Below are 22,069 nucleotides of genomic sequence, written 5' to 3'. Positions count from 1 at the left end.
TATTTCCATTATTTTGTATTTAGGTATATGAAGTGTTTTTTATTACGATTATGGATGGGTGGATGGCGGGGAGATAACAAACCTGAGTGTCGGGGCTATAACAAACCATTGCATTACCAAAATGTTCAATAAATTTAAATTTTACATCAATCAGTCAAATTATATTTTGTAGAAAATTGTACTATTGGAATAGCCAATAAGAACTAATGTGGTATTCTTTAACAGGCCTTATTCTAACGGGCAGTAGAGGGCCCAAATTGGGTAGTAGGAAAAATCAAAAGGGCGGTTAACTTTATGAATTTGGGCACCTTAAAAAATATAACCTTCCTTTTACAATGATTCAATTTCTACTGAGTATTTGAAATTTGTGTAATTTATAAACCCAACCTAGTACCTAATAAGTAATTATATAAGTTTACAATCTTTGTTACTTCGATGATTGATTATTAACGAATCGTTCGTCGACTTTAAGATGATACTTTTAATATTATAGGATCCAACTGATTCAAGACCTACACTTTTGTTAAGAATAAACTCTTCAAACCAACGATTAAAAGAAATTTCCAAAGCACGAGAACAAGATTGGTTTAAAGACATTTTAATTACTCGTTGAATCCGCAAGGCTTAAAAAGGATGTCCTAGAAAAGGAAGATACAAATCATTAAAAAAAAAAGAAAATTTTTAATATAAAATATATTTTAAATTTCATTAATTATATACATATTTTAATTGCATTGTAAAATTGTAATTAGGTAATAATATCTAATAAGTATAAAATTTAAAAGTATAATATATATTGACATATTTATTTATATACTCACTACTATGTATACTAATGTTTGCAATTTTCCACATAATACTTTTTCCAACTTCTAAAATATCAATATAAATATATTTATATATATATATATATTGGGAGGGGAGGGGTAAGTATTATTATCCAAATAAATTTTATAAACAAATTTTTCAGTGTGTTTGGGCAGTAGGTAAAAATCCTTAGAATAAGCCCTGTTCTTTAATTTATTTCGTTTATGCGTGTTAATATTATGTGTAAACACTGTAAACAGTTTACCGTTTAGTATTATGCATAATATAATACACGTATTTAAAACATATTTCTATGGCATATTTACCTATAATGTAATTTATGAATGCAATGTATTATTATGATCTTGGAATCTGTTCTATGAAAATTAAAAATAAAAATATGGTGGAACCTCAATAAGTCGAGATTCAAGGGAAATGCAATTTTTTAGACTCATTGAGGTTTTCGACTTGTCAAGGTTTTAGGAAATGTTTCGAAAATGTATGTACGAATATTAAAGTTTTTTATTATTACATAATTATAGTATATACATATAGATATAATTTCAGAGTGCATTGTTAATTTTATTATTTTAAAATTATTATTAAAAAGGTTGAGCTAGTAGGTATTCGCTCTGCTATGTAGTAGATGTGGAGAGTAGGACACTATAAATTATAATGGATATGTTAAATTTGAATGCAACGACAGATAATATTGTATACGAAAAACGATTATAAACGGAGATGATTTATCAGTCTAGGCTCTATAATAGGATATATTATACCTATATTTAAATTGTAATATATTTTAATGATGTATATTTTCTTTTGGGTTTGTTATCACGTTTTGGAGTAGTAATAGTGCTTAGATTTTTGACTTCAGCCCCTCTTTGAAAAGGAAGAAAAATGAATTTAGTTCGTACTTTGGAGGGTCAAAAGTAAAAATATTTTAAGCTATTTATATAGTCAATGAAATTGTTTTGTTTTTTTGAAATACTGACAAAAAAAATTTGGCATTCCAAAAAATCTTTAAAAATTAATAGAAGGTTTATTATAAGTTGAACTTATCGAAGTAAAAAAAAATCTAAAATCCTTAGTCACAATATTTGTTTATAAGCATTTACTGTTCACACGTTTACGAAATATGTAAAAATCGCGAAAATTTGCAAGTAATTTTGAAGTTGAGAATTCATAAAATGTTTGTGATTTAAGTTAAAAATCCAATGCAAGGTTCTCATTAACTTTGTCTTTAATTAACTGTAAAAAAAATTCCAGCGTCAATATATAACAAAAAATGTATGAGCGCATGAAATTTGATTTTTTACGAAATCGCGTAAAATAACGATATATGCTAAAACTATTTAAAATATTTGTTGTTATTCTAAACGTGTAAGTTGTATTAACTTGAAAATTTCATCAGTAATTGAGAAAAATAAATTTAAATTTAAATAAAGGTAATAATATATCCTACATCCTATAGACTAACAAATCATCTCCGTTCATAATCGTTTTTCGTATACAATGATAGGCACCTGTACATTGCATTAATATTTAACACATCCATTATAGAGACTTACTCTCCACCTCTACTATACAGCAGAGCGATACTTTATCAATACTATATTTTATTTTACTGGCCTATTGATGGCAATAATTTGCCAGCAATGTATATTTACCATAAGTATATGTACTCAGGTAGCCAGTATGACATCTTTATTGTCCGTGTACAAACCTATTACCTACCTTATTTACACATACGACTATAATATTATATAGGTAGGTAATAGGTATTATAATATTAGGATGTTACAGTTTAAAGATATAATCTTCGTTCTTCGATATAGTAATTGCACATTTTTGTTGGTAAAAATAATATTGTTCATTGAAGTTCAATACAGCTCAATGATAGAATATTTAGGTAGGTACCTACTGAATTTTAGTTAAATTAGTGTTAAAAAAATTAACGCTGAACATACATGCATAAAACATCGGCGGGCGAGCGTGTGACGTATATTCAGTGTTTATAATTTTAAATAACTTTAAATTTAAATATTAGACATTGGTAATTACTAATTAGTATTTAATTTTAGTTTTAGCTATAGTCTTATCAGGTACGTAAACAAAAAAAAAATTCGGGGGTGGGGGTTTACAAAATATAGTAGTACAAATTATGCCGCAACATAATAAAACAATTTTTTCTTCGTTACTCGAAATTATTTCGGAGGGGAGGATACGCCAATGAGTTGTATCATCTCTTCTTTATGGTCATATGAGTACCATATTATAGTAATATACTCTATGATGAGTACCTAACAGGTGTCAGATGATAGTATAGTTGATAAATTTATCATTTTGGTTATGCTTGTGATAAACATTACGAAAACACATAATATGATAACAAAACACAAGTAACAACATCGTACAACGAGACAGACCATAATTTTGAAAAGTAAAAATTAAAAATTAATAATTGCATTTTAACTTTAAAATAACATTATACGTTTAACATACATAATATAGCAATGATGTAAATGTACTAGATATATTGAAATCGAATTGTTAGTTTTCAAAGTTCTGTACATATTTCACTAAACTATCCTTTTCTGTTATAATATTGACATTTATTTTTTAATTAATGAAGTATCTAATCATGAATTTTTATTTTTAGAAAATGGCTTAATTTCTTTGTTTGTGGTCATAAATAATCCTATGCCTTATAACCATTTGAATTAATTGAAGCCAAACAAACTTAACTAATATGATACGATGCTCAATTTTTGGAAAACAATTCAATCTAAAAAAAACCCAACATCATCGGCTAATATCAATAACACTGGGCTAAACATTAGCAGTGATGGACTACTACCTCTCAAAGATTTTGAATATGGCGAGAGTGGTATGTAATTATATTATTGCTTTTGTAAAAGTACTTACTTACATTTTTTTTAATTTTCAATAGATCTCTATGCTCTGGAAAAATGTAGATTGTCATTAAATTTTGGTGAAGCATTAGTGTTGGAAAATAGTGCACTTTTGTCCATGTTTAGACAATTTTTAGATCACAGAAATTCATTATCACTTTACCATTTATACATGGCATTATTGGGTCGCACAGATATTGAAGATGAGTTATTACGTACAAATTTATTGAGAAATATCTCAGTTCATCGGATTAATTTTCCTGATTTATTAATAGCTAAAATTAATAATCATAGTAAACACATAGATATTGGTGATTTAAAAGAAGTTACAGATAAGGTTTATGCAATATTACAAGAGTAAGTAACTTTATTATCACATAATAATAATATTACATTACAAGTATATACTATTATTGTTTTATAGTTATAGATAGATTATACATAAATCATAATTTTATTATCCTTAGGTATTGGAATAGTTTTGTTCAGACTGATATGTTTTGTAAATACCAAGTAGATGTCTTAACAGGTGGACAAGTTACTCTTGGTGATATACTGCTCTGTGATGGACTTCTTTCTTATTTCATGGAGGTATTATTATTAAATTCATGACAAATTTTAATTGGATATTTATCAGAATACTTTTGAGTGATTTATTTAAACCTTAATAATAAAACTTTTTAAATTAAATTTTCATCTCTAGTAAAATTTCAGAATTTAAACTACCCATCTATGTATAGGATGATTCACAAAGCATGCTCATCCCTTTTTTCTTCAATAATGCAATTATACAAAATCTAATTTTTAGAATTTTTAAATTTACTTAATGATTATATTTTCAAATTCTAGGTAATTTTTTGTATTAAAGAAGTATTTGAGGAGATACAAACTTCTGGCACTTCTGTTTTACAAATAAGAACTCCCATACTTGTTGTAAATTATGTTATATCAAAATCTAAATGTTATTGAATTATTCAACTTTATATATAAGGATTTAAGATTCACAATAAAAGGTTTGGAAGATATAGGGAAAATTTGGTATATTATAGCCATTATAGGTTTGTAAAACAGAGGACAACACACGCGGGTATGACGTCTGTATTAAAGAAAATAATGGGGGTAAGCATGCTTGGTTTTGTTAGGTCTAATAAGTAATAAATTTAATATTATTTTAATTCCATAAACATGTAATTTTCAAAATCAAAAATCAGTTTTCAGTTTATTGAGAAATTTATTATAAAAGCAGTAAAATATTTTATTTATAACCATACACATTTTATTATGCATATTGGTTTATTATTTAACATTATTGTCTAAATATTAATAAAAAAAATAATCTAAATGTATACATTTATTACATTTTAGGTTCTTAATTTGCTTATTATTATTGTAATTATGAATAATAGTATTTATAAGTAATATCATCATAAAAAAATCTAAATGATACAAATTAACAGAATTAATTTGTGGTTTTAGATGAAGATTGATGTTTACTTTGATAAATAATATACTAGTGACTTCTAAACTTTTTAAAAAATTTTACAAAATAGTATATTTAGTAATTGATTAATTAAAATATTATATTTTAATTAGAAATACAGAACAATAAATATCGGTGTTCTTGTATTTTTACAGTTCCTTGACAGTGAAGGCTGTAGATCAATTGTTGAATTCTGGTTAGCGGCTACAAATTTTAAAAGTTGTGTTGAACAATTAAAAAGTACTTCAGTTAACTATGAGCAAGCACAAAGTGATGCTATTTGTATTTATGAAAAGTAACTGGAATTCATTAGTAATTAATATTAATGTTTTATTAACATTTTTATATAATCAACAATTCTTTACAGGTATCTTTCTCTTCAGGCAACATGTTCACTTGGCTTCACTGATCAAGTTAGAATTACTGTCGAAGAATCTATATGTCCAGCTGACATACAAGGCCAAACTGTTACAACAATAAGCCAGTGTTTTAGATCTGCCGTTTTAGTAGTCCTAGCATTTTTACGTCATAGATGTTTAATGCCCTTCCTATCATCTCAACATTATGTACGTTATTTGTCCGAATTAATAAAAGCTGGAAATTCCTATCAATCTCTTTCCCAAGACAACGAATCATCTAGCTCGTCAGTTTCTGAGTATAGTACTAATTCAAAACGATCAATGTCTTCCCTTTTACCATATTCAGCCAGTACAGATTCGTTATGGAGAAAAAGACAGCAAAGGTGAGCCCAAATTATAATTATTTAACCGTATATTATACATTTAATAGCAATTTATCTTAGCATAAAAAAAAAGCAAATAGCTTATTAAAAGTTTTGTGTAAAAGGAGTTTGATAATTGGACACAACTAGTTCAATTATTTATGCTCTACTATGTTATTTTAATTAAAGTATTATGTTTAAGTAAAGATCTGAAACTCAATTCAATAAAGGTAATATTATATACATAACTTTATGGCAAATGTGAATTCTATTATTCAAAAAATATACTTAATACTTATCGTTGTTTCTTATAATTTAATATACTTAAATAAATGACTTAAATTAATTGACAAGTTATGGAGCACATTATCCAAAATTAATATCTATTTGATATAGTAAATTTTTTTTTTTTTTTAAGAGATTTGTTGAATTTCTAAAATCACTGAAATGCAGTTAATTACACATTTTCCTACATTTGTATAAATTACCATATTTGTTTTTTTCATGCATGCTTGGATTTTTATTTTTATTAGTGGTTTAAGTTTTGGCCGAGTCGATGAATATGGTCGTTTTGAAAGGAATATAGAACCAGATCCAGATAAAAACAAAGGTTTGTTAAATTTTTATTTTTATTTTTATTAACTATATAGATAATTAATATTATTTTTTAGAATCTGGTATTAGAAGAATGATGAAAAAATTTGTGAATAAAGAGGGTGTAAAAATGCAGGAAGATATGGCATGGCAAGTAGCTGAAATGATAATAAAAGATGTAACAAGTGTGACAATGGCAAATAATGATGAAGATTTTGGTGCAGAATAAAATGCTGTAAAAAAAAACTATGTAATAATTTATAATATATATTTTAAAATAACAAAAAAATATTAATTTATTAATAACATATGTAAAGAAAAGACAGGTAATTAATTGTGAGTGAAACGCACATTTTGTAAAATATTTACTTACATTCATAATATTTTTATATCATTATAAATATTTATTATAATTTGTTAAACTATAATTGTTATATGATTAAATGTTTAATTTATATGATGTTGTATATTAATATCAATTTTTATCCTAAGCATTTATGTTAAAATTTTGTATTTTCAGGTTTAAAGTATTAAAATTATTTCTTAAAATTTTGTATTATTACAATTTAAAATCTCAAACCTTTAAACTATTCTTATCACACTCAATCACATAAATGCTCAACTTAAAAAATATATAGATTTTAATCATGTTGAGATGTAAAAAATTGAATCATAATCAACTTATATAATATATACAAAAATTTGGTTTATTGATTTATTATATTTGGAGTAATAGGGACATTCATTATTTCTTTTCAAAAGTATTTTATGGCTTAATTTTAAATGTAATTACTGGAGTTTGAATCTATACGTCTAAAATAATTGATCAATTAACAATAATTACAGATATTAAAAATATTAATCACAATACTTGGCAAGATTACTGGTTCAAAAAATATAATAACATGGGTTTCCTTCCTTACTTTTAGGGAAATAGAAACAATAATGTATGGATTAAACATTAGCTATTATCCACTCCTTAAATCTTAATACATAAGAACTTAATTGAAATAAAAAAAGCTAACAACATTCAATTTGTGTAGTGTGAAATTTAACAAATTTGTTATTACAAATTGCCTATTGTCAGCTATTAACGACTTAAGGAAAAAATTCAATAAAATAACAATGCTAATTTAAATTGAGTATTATAAAACTTATAAGACAATAAATTATCAAATACACATAAGGTTATTTGAACACATTATGTAAATTTTAAAATATAGTGTCTAGACATTTAACTAAAATGCCTATTTTAAGTCAGGCAAATAATAAAAATGAAACACATTTCGTATTACTTTAAAAAATTTAACTATATTTTATATTAATTATTTATTCATTTAACATTTTTCTTAAAACATAAATATTCCAGCAAATATCACCAAACATAACAACATGTAACAACAAGTAATAACTAAAAATTAATAAAAATTTGTAATTATAATATAACCTTTTTATTCATTATACTCATACTATCACATATGATTACTTCTAAATATTTATGAATTAAGTTTTAAAACAATAGTAGGTACCGATGGACAAAAAATTAAACATATTTCATATATCTATGTGCTTTACATAGATACAAGGCTGGGCATTAATGAGTTAATAAGTTAAAAGTCAAGTTAATTTTAACTTATTAACTTAACTAGTTACGTTTGGATTTTCATTAACGTAAAATTAACGAATTTATTTTTCATTTTAAAAAATAAGTTAAGTTAATTTTTTTTTTTTTTACATTCACTACTTCAGTCATTTTCATGTCAAAAAATATTTTTATTGTGAATTTATTAGTTAAAAATGTTATTTTTCCAATCACTGTACTCTAAAGGAACACTCTGTGTATATTAGAAAATATAGAAATACTGTATGTTGTATGAAGTATAAGCATTATAGTCTATAATTTAGTTGTGTGTTGATAAGAAATAAAGTATGCTAACGAAAAATAACTTTTTTTTAACTTCATAAAAAGTTTAAAAAAATATGTATTAACTTTTAACTTGAGTTAAAAAAAATCATTAACTTGCCCAGCCTTGATAGATATAAATAACACATAGTTTTTATTTTATATAAAATGGCAATAAATAATTAATATAAAATAGTCAAATTTTTAAGATAATACAAAATGTTTCATTTTTATTATTTACCTGTTTTGAAATAGGCATTTAGTTAAATGTCTAGGCGGACAGTGAAATGCCTGATTTGACTTATTAGCCTACGACATATACATACAATATACATATTAGTTGTTTGTGTTATTACTTATTTTTTTTCCCATAAATTCATGTAATATAGAATTATAGTATTTAGGTAAAATAATATTTATTTTTTGACTACTGTTAATAATTGTGGGTAAGTATAAACTATATCTAATTACATCTAATCAGGCACGTAATTGAGGGGGGTCCACGGGGTATGTAATTGAATTATGATTATTTTCAAATATTTAATAATTTCATACTCATAACCTAAAAATTAAAACGTCGTAAAAAGCCAACGAGAGAACACAGATAATGTTCTTACCTAAAAGTTTGATAATAGGTCAATTCACTCTAATATTAAAATTAAAAGCACACTATTGAAACTGATGAACAAAAATTGACTATGACTCTACTGAAGTAAGTTGTTAAATTAAATATACATTTTCCAATATTACATAACTAGTACTCAAATTTGTGCTCCACACCCACACCTTCTTGCCCTGCTTTGAATACAGCCCTAAGTATATTAAATATATTATAAACAATAAAATAAAATCCATAATGCTATAAAAATATATTATATAAAAATCTTTAAATCATAAAACAAAATTCATTTAATACTTTACACCAATAATAAAAACATAATTAAAAAGACACTTCTACTGTCTCAATAACAATTATAAATACACAATACTAAACGATAATATTTAAGTAAAATACTATAATGATAGCGCCTAAAATTAAAAAAGATAACACTTGTATTGCAGGAGCTTTAGAATGAGCTTGCATTTCAATTGAATAGTCATTTCTACTTTCAAAAACATTAATACTATAGTCTATTTTAATTTCAAAGTTCACTAATTGTAATAGTGTTTCTTTTGTTTGAAAATCTAATAATTCAGAATGATTTTCCAGTAATGCATTTGCAGATTTGGGTGTTAAATATTTCATATGGGATCCATCCATTAACTATAAATTATATTATTCAATATTAACATTTCATAAAAATGAATAAATAAATGTAAAGTTTAAAAATTCACAGTTAATATTTTATGATACAATATCAATTACATTTTTTACTAACCTTTATTTGTTGTTCATTGAGACATTTAACAGCATTTGAAGAAAGCCCTTCTAATGCTTTTGGATTTAAGTTTAATAACAGTTGCCACTGAGTGATGTTAATTCCTAAATAGACAATTTTAAATTATAATATGTATAGTAATTTTAAATTATTATATATCTAAATACAGTAGAAATCATTACAATGAGCACTGTTTAGAACAAGGTATTGCTTAAAACGAGCAAAACGGTAGGTCCTGGCACAAGCATATGAGCTTGTATGTTAAAATATACGTTTACTACGAGTATGATTATAACGAGATATTAGTTATAACAAGTAAAATAAAACTAACTTTACTAACGACCTTCCGGTTATTATGAACAGGTATCAGCAATATAAGAACTTTTGGCCATTATTTAAGTCAATTAATCATTGACATATTATCTTTAGTTGTGTAGAAATGGATTACTTATTAATAATAAACATGATTCCTACAAATTCTAGTGTTTTCAATAAAAATTACATAACCAAATTATGTTACACAAAATATGAAGGAACAGATGCTAAAAGAAAAGTGTTGTCTTTATTAGAAACATTGATCAACACTAAATATTCAAAGCAAAGTTCGATCAAAGATTATTTAAAAAAATTAAATTCAAGTGTTTTATAATTATGTTTAAGTAATATATATTGATAAATAAAGTATTAAATCTCCAATTATAATAATTAATAATAATAAATAATAAGTGTATTAATAATATATATATATAAATTCAATATTAATCTCGATTATAAGTAAAATAAAAAAGTCGTCTGTTTTATTTGTGCTCGTTCTAACTGCATATAACAAGAAAAACCGGCCGGGCCTTAAAATTTGTTATAACCGATTTCTACTGTATATTTTTATATTTTATTATTAATGAGTAATGACTTATAGTTAATGCTATTTAATAATTAAAATTAAATAATTCTACTACCGGAGAGAATAATTCCCATACGTTCCACTTCAGCAGTTTTCCAATTATTTGATTGTCCAATAACAGAAATTGCTATTGATGCTAAATTGTTTATACAAGACATATCACAAGATTTTATAGTATTAAAAGCTGAGCTTGTTTTCCAGAATAATTCTTTATTAGGCATTATTATTTTGGAAATACGAGGTGGTAATTTACATATCAATGAACCAAATGATCCCCACAAATGCAAAGGCATGTTTGCTTTTGATTTTGTAAAAAATTGTTTTATTATCTCCTCACCCTAAAAATGAGCATAATATAATACAAATATCAAATTTTATAAGTAAATATACACACAATTTTATCAGTTTTTACATATTCTGAAAGTAAATGTATCAATTCCAATGACCAAGGTCTATCAATGTTCAAGTCTAGCATCTTTATATCATTTACCGATAATCCCGACAAAACAGAACCATATGTGTGTAAAGCAGCCTATACATTTAAAAAAACAGTAGTTAAGCTTAAGAACACTGATTTTTTATGACAGACATACCTTTTCTTTGGTTCGAGACCAAATATGTCTTGCTAATTCAGGATTGATGTCAAATGAACCCAATAAATCAACACAATTTTCTAATTCCGCATCACTCATGGAGTGGATAATTGAGTCAAACTGAAGGTAAGTAACTGAGGCCGGTCCTAACATTTTTAACGCTTCACAACTAACCTGAAGTATTAAATATACTTTGTAAATACTAAATTACACATTGAAGTTTAAACTACTTACTTGCACCTCAGTATCAAAAAATAGTTTTAAAGATCTTTTTTTTCGTTGACCATTCATTTTAAATGTTTTGTTATTTCTCATCGTTGATATTTCAACAATTTCTGATAAAAGTGATTGATTTGAAGTAATATTATAGACATTCATTTTAAAATCATCATGAAACTTTTTTCTATTTTCTACAACACCTAATAATGAAGTAAAATTATGCTCAATATATTGATATTTTGGTGTATTGACAGAAAATTAAAATATAATCTTACTTTGTAAGTGAATAGCATTAATAATTAATTTAGAATCATCTGTTGCTAATTGTATTTCGTACTCAGTATTATTCTTATTATTCGATATTTTAGTATGATTATTAGTAGTGCTAAGTAATGGTAAAAATGTCTCATTAAATGGTTTTTTAGTATCTTGATCACTTCCTATATTTTTTAAGCTTTGGTCGTATCTTGAGGAATTTAAAATAGATAATATAGGAGTACTAGTAGTAGTAGAATTTTCAATATCTAAGATCATTGTTGAATTTTTAGCAACTGATATTTGTTGATTAACTGTAAATGTATTAATGATCTCTTCCTCAGTGGAAGTTGTTTTAACTTGAATATTTTTCTTTATATTAAGAGAATCATTAACATCTTGATTATCTTTGCCTCCAAAATATTTGTTAAACATATTGTTTTTTAGTGATAATTTATCTATATCATCAGACTTTGGTATTGAAATTAAGACATTTGGTTTGTAAATTTTTCCTTTGACTTCTGATGATATAACTTTTTTGTTTTGGTCGTTTAGGTTATAATTAATTGGACTGATCATTTGCAATTGAATCTGCATCGAAGTTAAGTAGAAATTGATTAGAGTTGATAAAGAATTAGTAAAATCCTTATACTGATCACCCAAAATTAATACGCAACCCTAAAAAAAAAGTATTTAAAATACATACATATATTTTGGATTTATGTTCATTAATTCTACCTTGTAAAAAGGAATATTATCAGATAGAAATTCAATTTCATCAGCATATCTAGTCAGTATAATATCTGAAGAATTTAAACGTGACATATCTGGTATAGCATTTAATTGATCCTGGTTTAATACAATAAGAAGATCAGACAATGTTACCAAAGTATCACTTGACCAATTTTCAACATTTCTGAAATGAAAAAAAGAAATTTTGAATTATAATGAGTTATCATTTTTTTTTCATATATAGTATAATTTTTAATAAACCTATAATACTAAAAATGTAATTAATATATTAATATTATAATATTACCCAAAAGCTTTTATTAATAAATCGGCCCATTTTTCTTTTGCTATTGAATCAACACAAATTCTGGTATCAATTAAACCACTTTCCACTATAAATTTGAATGCTTGTTCATCTATTATACTCAAGTATGTTGTAGGAATAAAATGAATTAAATTTCCTAGTATATGTAAATGCTCAAAACTTAAGGTTGACCTATTTTCAAGCTTTATTGAAAGAAATTATACAATGACACAAAACAATTTGGTTTTAATTTAAACTTAAGACTTACAATATTTTTGATATATTTGTCAACCATTAATGACAGTTTTTGTGGTTGAGATGCTATCATTAGTTCAGGGAAACTTAATTGTCCAATAGAATATAATATATTATCACTCAAATTTGAATTTACAATAACATCAATGGGAAGAGTTGTCAACACAAATCCTAATGAAAATATTAATTAATTTTAACTAAGAAATTAAATTCAAAAATAATTTACCTTGCACTGCTTCAACTTCCCATGCATCTAAGTGAATATCCAAGTCTGCTGTTAATTTTGATTTCAACTTGAGATAATTAATAAATGCTTCGGCAACACAAACTTGCAAGTTTTTAGGAAAAACCTATAAAATAAATGTTATAATAAATTATTATTCTAAAATACATTTCTATCTTACTTTTCCATTTTGTTTTAGATACGCATTATAATTTGAAATTAAGATAATGAAGTTTACACTATTTAATCTTCTTATGAAATTACACGTATATCCATTATAAAGACCTTTAGTGAATGCTGAATCATTACCAGTCCATTTGACAAGTAAATCATTGTTTTCTAATATTACATTCAGCTAAAACATTATTAACATTTAGTTACTGTCAATATTGAATAACAAATATATAGAGAAATTAAAATATATGTACAAAATCACAAAATGATTTAATACTTTTTTTATTATTAATTTAAAATAATTATAAACGTTTACTATATGCTTAGGTAATTTGTCTATTCTATCAGTATAGTTTGAGTATAATTGTTTGAGGACATCAAATATAGGACCTGGTATATCCGAAGGGGCTAATTGATCAAAAAGTATATTATGTTTATTGTTTAGCATTTCTTTAATGAAGCAAGTTTGTTTTACTGAAAAATATAAATATACATTTTGTATGAATAAACAATTAAACATAATATAGCAATTTACTTATTTAATCATATCAATATATAAAATTATTAAAAAAGAATAACCTAATAAAATATAATTTACTATTTAATTAATAAAAAAATTATTTTTAAGACTATCTTTTTTCAAAATAACTAAATAAAATGTTAAAAACAGTTCTGTACAGCTATGCACGTAAGGTCCATACTCATTAGTTTTATCTTAACGTGAATAATATACTTATAATAACTAAAGTTAATATTTATATGCATTAAAAACTACAAAATATGTAGATATGCTGCAAAAATATCAAAATCTGCAGAAAAATAAACTTTAACAAATATTGTGTTATGCATTTATTATGTAAAAAAAATTAAAATATGCATTTATGAATAATACATAGTCCATATATATATGATTATGATAGATGATAAAAATTAAATTAAATTAAAGCAATTATTTTCGTAAACAGAAAATAAAACATGAAATAAATAATAAAAAAGTAAATTAAATTATTAATCTACCCTAATTATTTCTTATCTTGTTCCGTACAAAGACTATTCCTAGATGTTTTCCCCTCATCCTCCCTCCTATTTATTATTAATTTAAATATATAAATTGTGAGTTAAGTACATGATAATGTATAGTATAGTGTTTCCCAAACCCTTGTTTGAGTTGGCCTGGTAATTAATATTTTACCTCTTTGTGACCCACCAAAATATTTTACATTTATCATAGTTTAGAAAAAGTTAAAATAAAACACATTTGAATGTCCACATAGAATTTTATAATAAAATTGAAGCATTAATTTGTAACAACAATGTAATAATTATAATATAGTTACTAATTATATCAAATTATCAAACGAAACGATAAATAATTAAATTTAATACGAGAATTTTATTAAATTCTGCGACCCAGTATTACATTTTTGTTGGCTGGTAGTAGGTCGCTATCCACTATTTGAGAAGCGCTGGTATAGTACAATCAGAGCCGGCACTAGAAGTATTGGCGCCATTAATTTCCCTCCCCCCCACATAGTTTGAGTAGTAATAAATTAAGTTTTTAAGTAAGTTTAAATAAAATTATTAGGTATGTATTTTTGTACGAGGCATGTCCAGTAAGTTTACTGAGATCACTGAGTGAGTGTCTCATGACCGCAAGGAATATTTTTATACTATGTTCGCTACACTGCTAAATAGCTTTACTTCTCTCCTTTATAACAAGACCATAACAAGTTCAGTACGTTGAAAACTGTGGTCATAAGAATTTTTCTCGTGAAACCTGTCGATCGAGTTTGCCGCCAAGTGTGAAATCCGCGCCATCATTCATTACCTCTTTGGAACGCTATGAATTGAAGGATAATAATTTTTTCAAGTCTATTGTTACTGGAGATGAAACTTGGGTTGCACACTATATGCTTGAAACCAAGAGACAGTCCGAACACTAGCGTCATACCAGTTCACCCTCAACCAAAAAGTTCAAAACCACCATTTCAGTCAAAAAAATGGCATCAGCTTTTTGGGACTACAAAGGTATCATATTGATTGAATATTTACCTCAAGGGGAGACCATCAACAAACAAGAGTAGTCTGCCTGTTGCACGACAACGCCAGACCCCAATGTCATAAAGCAATTTTTAGACTCATTTGGATGGGATGTTTTGAACCGCCCTCCATATTCCCTGATTTGACGCCTTCAGATTACCATTTATTCATTTCTCTGAAGAAGCACATGGGAAATTTTTTTCTACTAACGAGGCGGTGAAGGCCGCACACTCGATCGGCATATTTCACGAGAAAAGTTTTTGTGACCACAGTATTCAACGTACTGAACTTGTTACAGTCTTATTATAAAGGAGAGGTCGTGAGAGCCTCAGTACAACTACTTTCTGGACATGCCTCGTATTATAACTTTAAACTTTATTACCTGATCATATAATGTTGTAATAAAGTTATTAACTTATAAAATTGCCACGTTGCGTAAAAAAAATAGAAATATTAGGCTTTGGCTTATAAATATTAATTATTATTTAATAAGCTATTATGTATATCATAATATTCACTAAATTAAACATAATATGTATTTTAATTAACACCTAGGTGTCAGTCCAGTTTCAAAAACAAATATTTTTCTTTGTGTTAGTATAATCTTCTGGTATTATCTTAAAATCGTTAATTATAATATAATTTTAATCATTAGTATAGTCAATGGAAAGCTCTTATTAATTTAAAAATAATCTAACATTTATTGCTACAGTTATTTCAATAATTTAAAATATGTATATATATTTACCTGGATTTGTTATGTTTAAAAGATAAAATGCCATTGGCAAGTTATGATCATCAATTAAAGATACCAAGTGAGACATTAGTGGATAATTTATATTTCCATTATTAATATATAATAGGCTAGAAACAGGAACTGCTTTATTAATCATATATTTCAAATCAAGTAAAAGTTTTGGATCGTTTGAAGGAAATGACAATATACTACTACAACCACTTAGATAAAAAGCCTAAAAATAATATATTAACAATTTAATTATTTCAAAAAATTATCATTTATTTATTTACTTGTCTGTTAGTCAGCATATAAGAATCAACAGCAATAAATGATTGAATACTTGGTGGAGTAGCACAAAACTTCAAGAATGAAGTAGCTGGTTGGGTGTATATCAATGGAAGATGTCGTAGGTCATCAGATGTCCATTTATAATATCCATTTATATGTTTCTTTGACAATCGATCACTAGCAATTTTATTAAATATCTAAAAAAAATAGTAAATAATTAAGTTTTTTTACATTTTATAGTGCAATTGTTATCAACTTTTGATTTTCAAATGGCAACCTATATAAAATTTCATAAAATAGTAAGGTTATTTTTTTTTTATGAATTTTAACATTAAAATTATTATTTTCCATTAATTTTTTAGCAAGATATAGCTTTTCCAAGTAGGTAGTTTTCGGTTTTTACAACACTTCATTCATAGAATCATATGTAATAAACTCATTATTGACCATCAATACAGTGATGAACTTTGTACCTGTAGTTACTAACGCCTCGCAGCCGTAATAACTCATAGGACATACACCTAAAAACCTCAAACCACCAAACTTAAAGCACGTATAATTCACTAACAATTAAATGAAAAAAAAATAATAATTTTAATATTAAAATTCATAAAAAAAATAGCCCTATTATTTTATATTTTAAATATAGGTTTCCATTTTAAAATCAAAAGTTAGGTTCGGTTTCACTTTAATAAATAAAAATGTTATATAGTTTTAGAAAAGCTTGAAACTAAAATTTTGAAAAAAAAATCAACTTTTTATGAAATAATGAGTGTTTAATGATAAAAGAATCACCCTATAGTTATCTAGTTAGGTTAAATAAGTATATATAATTCAAATATGTAGATATAGTAGGTATGGATCCAAGGGGCGATAGTCCACCTCCCTTATTGTAGACTCTGGGATATATGTTTTTGGCAGCCAATAAAATGCATTGTCTTGCCAATAGCATTTCGGCCATGTCCATTTTTAACGGTCATCCCCCTTCATAAATATATTCTAATATATATTCTGGATCCATGCCTGACATACAAAGATAACCAGATATAGGATAAATTAAAGAATGCATTTTTTTAATGGCTCAATAAATAGATTTAAATTTGTATGTATAAATAACAATTATACAATGCTAAATTGGTTATTATCTGTTAGACATCGATACAAGTATACCATTGTAAATTTATATTGTTAAAAGACACTTAATATTTTGAACTTATGTTCCTAGAAAATTCATATTCTGATCACTAATAATTTAAAACTATATAATATTTATTGATATCTTTGTTTAATTTTTATCTTACTTTCAAAACATATATGATAGAAAAAAATATGTACCTGTTTAGCAACTGGATAACTTAAATGTGTTTTTTCAAATGACAAAATCGCAGTTTCATTAGCCCATTCTTCTGGTTTAAATTTATCAATTTGCAATGGTGATAATTTAGAAAAGAATGTTGGATATAGTATCTTCACATCTTTTAAAGTACTATTTTCCATTAACATTGAAAATAAAAATCGAGCCTATTCAAATAAAAATTGTAAATAAATATTTATTTTTCTTTTACTTAGGGAATCTAAACATATTTTAATTTAAATTGTAGTTCATCTTTGTTTCTATGCTACTTACAAAAATCTACTTTTTACTTTCTACCATAACCATAGGAATGAATATAACTAAATGTCAGGTGTAGCATTATATTAAATAAAATCTATTCAATAATAAATCCTAAACTGATAAACTAAATAAGAACAATAGTTTAAGGTTTAAGCCATATTTTTTTTTTACTTAAGCTAAATAATTAAATCCCATACACAGGAGTCCCGCAAGGATTTACCCATTGTGATATCTCCTGAAATAATGGAGATATCATAATCCTAGTTTTTTAATAAGATTCACAGGGACAAGAACTACAAATATTTCATGTTTTAATTTATTTTTATGTTTTGGTAAAAAGTTAAAAAATGAATGTTTTTATTAAATTTTTTTTAAAAAAATTAATGATAGCCATTTTGTAGTTTTTTTTTCTGAAAATATTGACGTTTTAACATTTTAATTTCATCAATTTCCCGATTTTTAATATTTTTTCTAGTTTCGAAAAAACTGCAAAATTGTTATTATATTTATGTCTTGCCAAAAAATGGGATAAGATAATATCAAAACATTAAATTAGGTATTTAAATTGTGGACTATGCCATAAAATATTAACTATTACGTATTTATACATTGGCAGACAAAACACATTTGTTTTATCTATTTATTATAATTATTATAATATAGCTGTATTTAATACTAGATATAACAAAAATGTACATATTGATATTTTGTACAATAGTTATTAACTTTATTTAAAAATTAACAATGTTGAAGAAATAAAACATGACGTTTATTACAAGCCACACTGAAACCCATTTGCCAGCCGTACGAGCACGCAGGTCACATGTTTGATACAATGATACCACTATGGCACTATCATATTAAATAATTCAGTTTTTTACAAACTAGAAAAAATATTAAAAATCAGGAAATTAATGAAATTAAAATGTTAAAACGTCAATATTTTCAGAAAAAAAATCTATAAAATGGCTATCTTCAATTTTTTAAATAATTAAATAAAAAAATACATTTTTTAACTTTTTTACCAAAACACAAAAATAAACTAAAACATGAAATATTTGTAGTTCTTGTCCCTGTGAAACTTATTAAAAAACCAGAATTATGATATCTCCATTATTTCAGGAGATATTGCAATGGGTAAATCCTCATGGGACACACTGTATACTAAATATTTAAATGTTGTTTTTGTAAAAAATGAATGACTGCTAACTCTTTTAGTATTAACCACAAGTCCAATTCCTAATAGATACAAAATTAAAATGTTAGAGCAAAAGTTTATTATTAAAATTTTTTTTATACTATAGTATTCTAAAATTAAATCAGATTACTATAGATTATTTAGTCAGTTTTAAAGTGAAAATATCAAAATACAAAGTAAATCACACATATTTTTATTATTAAATATTGTTATACTTAGACATTTTTTTTTTTGTATTTATTTAAATAGTATAATTTTAATTAAGTATTATGTGCTAAATTACTATTAAATGTTATACTCTTATACCTACTAGTTTTTATTTCAGTGAAAACATTTTTTATTCATAATCTATTATATAATTAAATATCTTTATATACATGATATAGTTTCATACTTGAGAAATATCAAAGTCAATATCATACAGCGCATTTTTAGACAATTCATCAAATGGTATTAAAAGTAGTTCATTGTTATTAAAATCTGGTAACAAAAATGTATATCTAAAAAAAAAAAAAAATTAGTCAAGTACAAATAAAATGTATTATTATCATAATTTAATTTTCTCAACAAACTGTAGAGCTGTTTGTTGAACTGTCCATTTGGTTAATGGATTAGGATAGGATTGATTGACTGACAAAAAAGACCATAATCTTCTAACACTTTTAGGTAAATTTTTCCAATTAACTTGTGCATATTTATTGCATAATATCCTTTGTTTTTGCTTTTGTTCTACTTCAGCCAACAAAGTCAACCTAAATAAAATATATTATTTTTAATAAAAATATCTTCAAAATGTATTAATTGTATACATAAATATATATATATACATTAAATATAAAATGCTTTCACAGGTTTCACTAATTAAAATTTGATTTATAAATAGAAAATTAATAATTTAAAAATGGTAAAAATAAATTTAATTTATTTTTATTTTTCATAGATTACCTACATAATTGTTATAATATAACAAGACGTATAAATCATACTAAAAAATTACTAATATGAACTAACCAATAAATAATATTAGAAAACTATTAACTGATTAGTTACACCAAATATTTTTTTTGAATATCTAATCTCCAAAATAATATAAATTAAAAATATTAATCAATACAGCAACATAATATTGATTTTCATTAACTTCATATATTGTGAATAAAAATAATGTACATACAAAGATTGAAAGATTACAATAGTAAATAGTTTTATTTAAAAACCCAATAATAAAACTACTGAGCAATATTTTTACTTATTTTATCTATATAATTTGTTAATAGCATATTCTTAATGTACTATTTACAATACCTTTCTATTTATTCAACACAACCTTATATTTCACAACCATAATCAATATTAACAAAAATGTATGATTTTTTTTTTTATTATTTATTATTATATTATTCTTTTTATTATATATTAGTAAAATTATAAGTAAAGATAAATTAATAAAAATATACATTACTTTTACAATATTTAATTTAATTTGAGTATTATTTATACTAAATAAATAGATAGTTTTTAATTTTTGAGCAATAATTTTTATACATACTCATATGGTCTTCATAAGTTGGAAAACACTGTAGTATGTTATACATTTATAATATAATATAAAATACTTACAGTCGCGTGCTAATAGTCTTAGTTGTGGTAAGGACATATGGTGTCCAAAGTCTAGCTAAAGCATAACCACATATATTTGATAATTTTTGAAATTTGCCATCTTTCACATCATAATTCCATTTATAAACTGTTTCACCAATTAAATCTAGTATTTTATTATTTGTTATCACCTTTGTAACTAACTAAATAAAATTTAAGTACATGAAAACAGAGAAATAAAATTTAAATAATTTTTTCATACAAAATTTAAGAACTCAATGCGTTGTTGGTCAGTTTTAATAGATTGAAGAATCTTCTTAGCTATCGGTGTATGATCTTCGTGTGCAATTATAAGAGACGCTAGATGATTACCAGTTAACACAGCCAATTTATTTATCTAAAATTATATTTATTTGAAATTTTTTTTTATTAATACATTTAATTTACTAACCGGTAAAAAATATATAAGACTTGTTGGAAGATTAATGATTTCTTCAGCAGTAAAATCAGCTAAAGACCCGATCAACAACTTTTCATGAAAATTGTGAGGAACATCATTAAACAATAAATTAACCTCAGTTTGATATCCTATATTGAAACCCAAGAAAATAATATATTTATTATACCGGCTACCTAATATTACCAATAATCAAATTATTAATTACCCTCTACACAATCACAGTTTTTTGATTCATTTGCTTTAAATAAGCAAATAAATGATTTATCATTTATATTACAACAATAAGCTTGCAATTCTATAAAAAAAAAAATGTTTATATTGATATGTATAGAAATTGTAGTATTCATAAACACATTACAAACAATTAAAATAAAGTTAAATATAACTAAAAATAATAACCTGACAGAAGTAAAAAAATTAAAATTGAAAAAAATTGTTTTTGTAAAAACCACATGGTTCTATATATGACTGCCTATATTATATATTAATATATACATGTAAACGTAACGCAATGAAAAAATAAATACGCACGAGCCTTAAACTAAACTAATCGTCATTACCGTATTACTTACTACGTATTCGTATTTTTATTATCAATAATATAATAATATAAACTTAAATTATTTCAGGGATCTCCCATTGTCAGATAACTAATATAATCAATATTTTATT

General features: G+C 24.7%; 2 protein-coding genes across 4 annotated transcripts; one reads left to right on the top strand and one right to left on the bottom strand.

Annotated features, from left to right (window-relative positions):
• Positions 1-2,703: 2,703 nt before the first annotated feature.
• Positions 2,704-6,866, top strand: LOC113548125 (A-kinase anchor protein 10, mitochondrial). Of its 3 annotated transcripts, none has more exons than XM_026948816.1 (8): positions 2,704-2,722; positions 3,473-3,700; positions 3,764-4,082; positions 4,193-4,316; positions 5,361-5,500; positions 5,573-5,947; positions 6,460-6,536; positions 6,598-6,866. In XM_026948816.1, the coding sequence occupies exons 2-8, from the start codon at positions 3,571-3,573 to the stop codon at positions 6,747-6,749; spliced, it is 1,317 nt and encodes a 438-aa protein (XP_026804617.1). In that variant the 5' UTR covers positions 2,704-2,722; positions 3,473-3,570; the 3' UTR covers positions 6,750-6,866. The 3 variants fall into 3 exon arrangements, with proteins under 3 accessions (XP_026804617.1, XP_026804615.1, XP_026804616.1); XM_026948814.1 differs by lacking the exon at positions 2,704-2,722 and adding an exon at positions 3,111-3,253; XM_026948815.1 differs by lacking the exon at positions 2,704-2,722 and adding an exon at positions 3,214-3,362.
• A 2,492-nt stretch (positions 6,867-9,358) lies between these two features.
• On the bottom strand, positions 9,359-21,851 carry LOC113548055. Its single transcript, XM_026948712.1, has 23 exons — positions 21,797-21,851; positions 21,603-21,692; positions 21,389-21,525; positions 21,200-21,334; positions 20,959-21,140; positions 19,911-20,090; positions 19,733-19,838; positions 17,861-18,046; positions 16,528-16,722; positions 16,247-16,469; positions 13,775-13,932; positions 13,466-13,639; positions 13,288-13,411; positions 13,075-13,232; positions 12,810-13,009; positions 12,509-12,686; positions 11,791-12,448; positions 11,531-11,715; positions 11,297-11,470; positions 11,098-11,235; positions 10,759-11,041; positions 9,803-9,906; positions 9,359-9,687 (listed from the first exon to the last, which is right to left on the bottom strand). The coding sequence occupies exons 1-23, from the start codon at positions 21,849-21,851 to the stop codon at positions 9,412-9,414; spliced, it is 4,299 nt and encodes a 1,432-aa protein (XP_026804513.1). The 3' UTR covers positions 9,359-9,411.
• Between the last annotated feature and the right edge of the window lie 218 nt (positions 21,852-22,069).

This window comes from Rhopalosiphum maidis, chromosome 1 (assembly GCF_003676215.2).
Source record: "Rhopalosiphum maidis isolate BTI-1 chromosome 1, ASM367621v3, whole genome shotgun sequence".
NCBI lineage: Eukaryota > Metazoa > Arthropoda > Insecta > Hemiptera > Aphididae > Rhopalosiphum > Rhopalosiphum maidis.
Note: the sequence above shows the minus strand (reverse complement) of the source record. Positions and strands in the feature narration are given on the sequence as shown.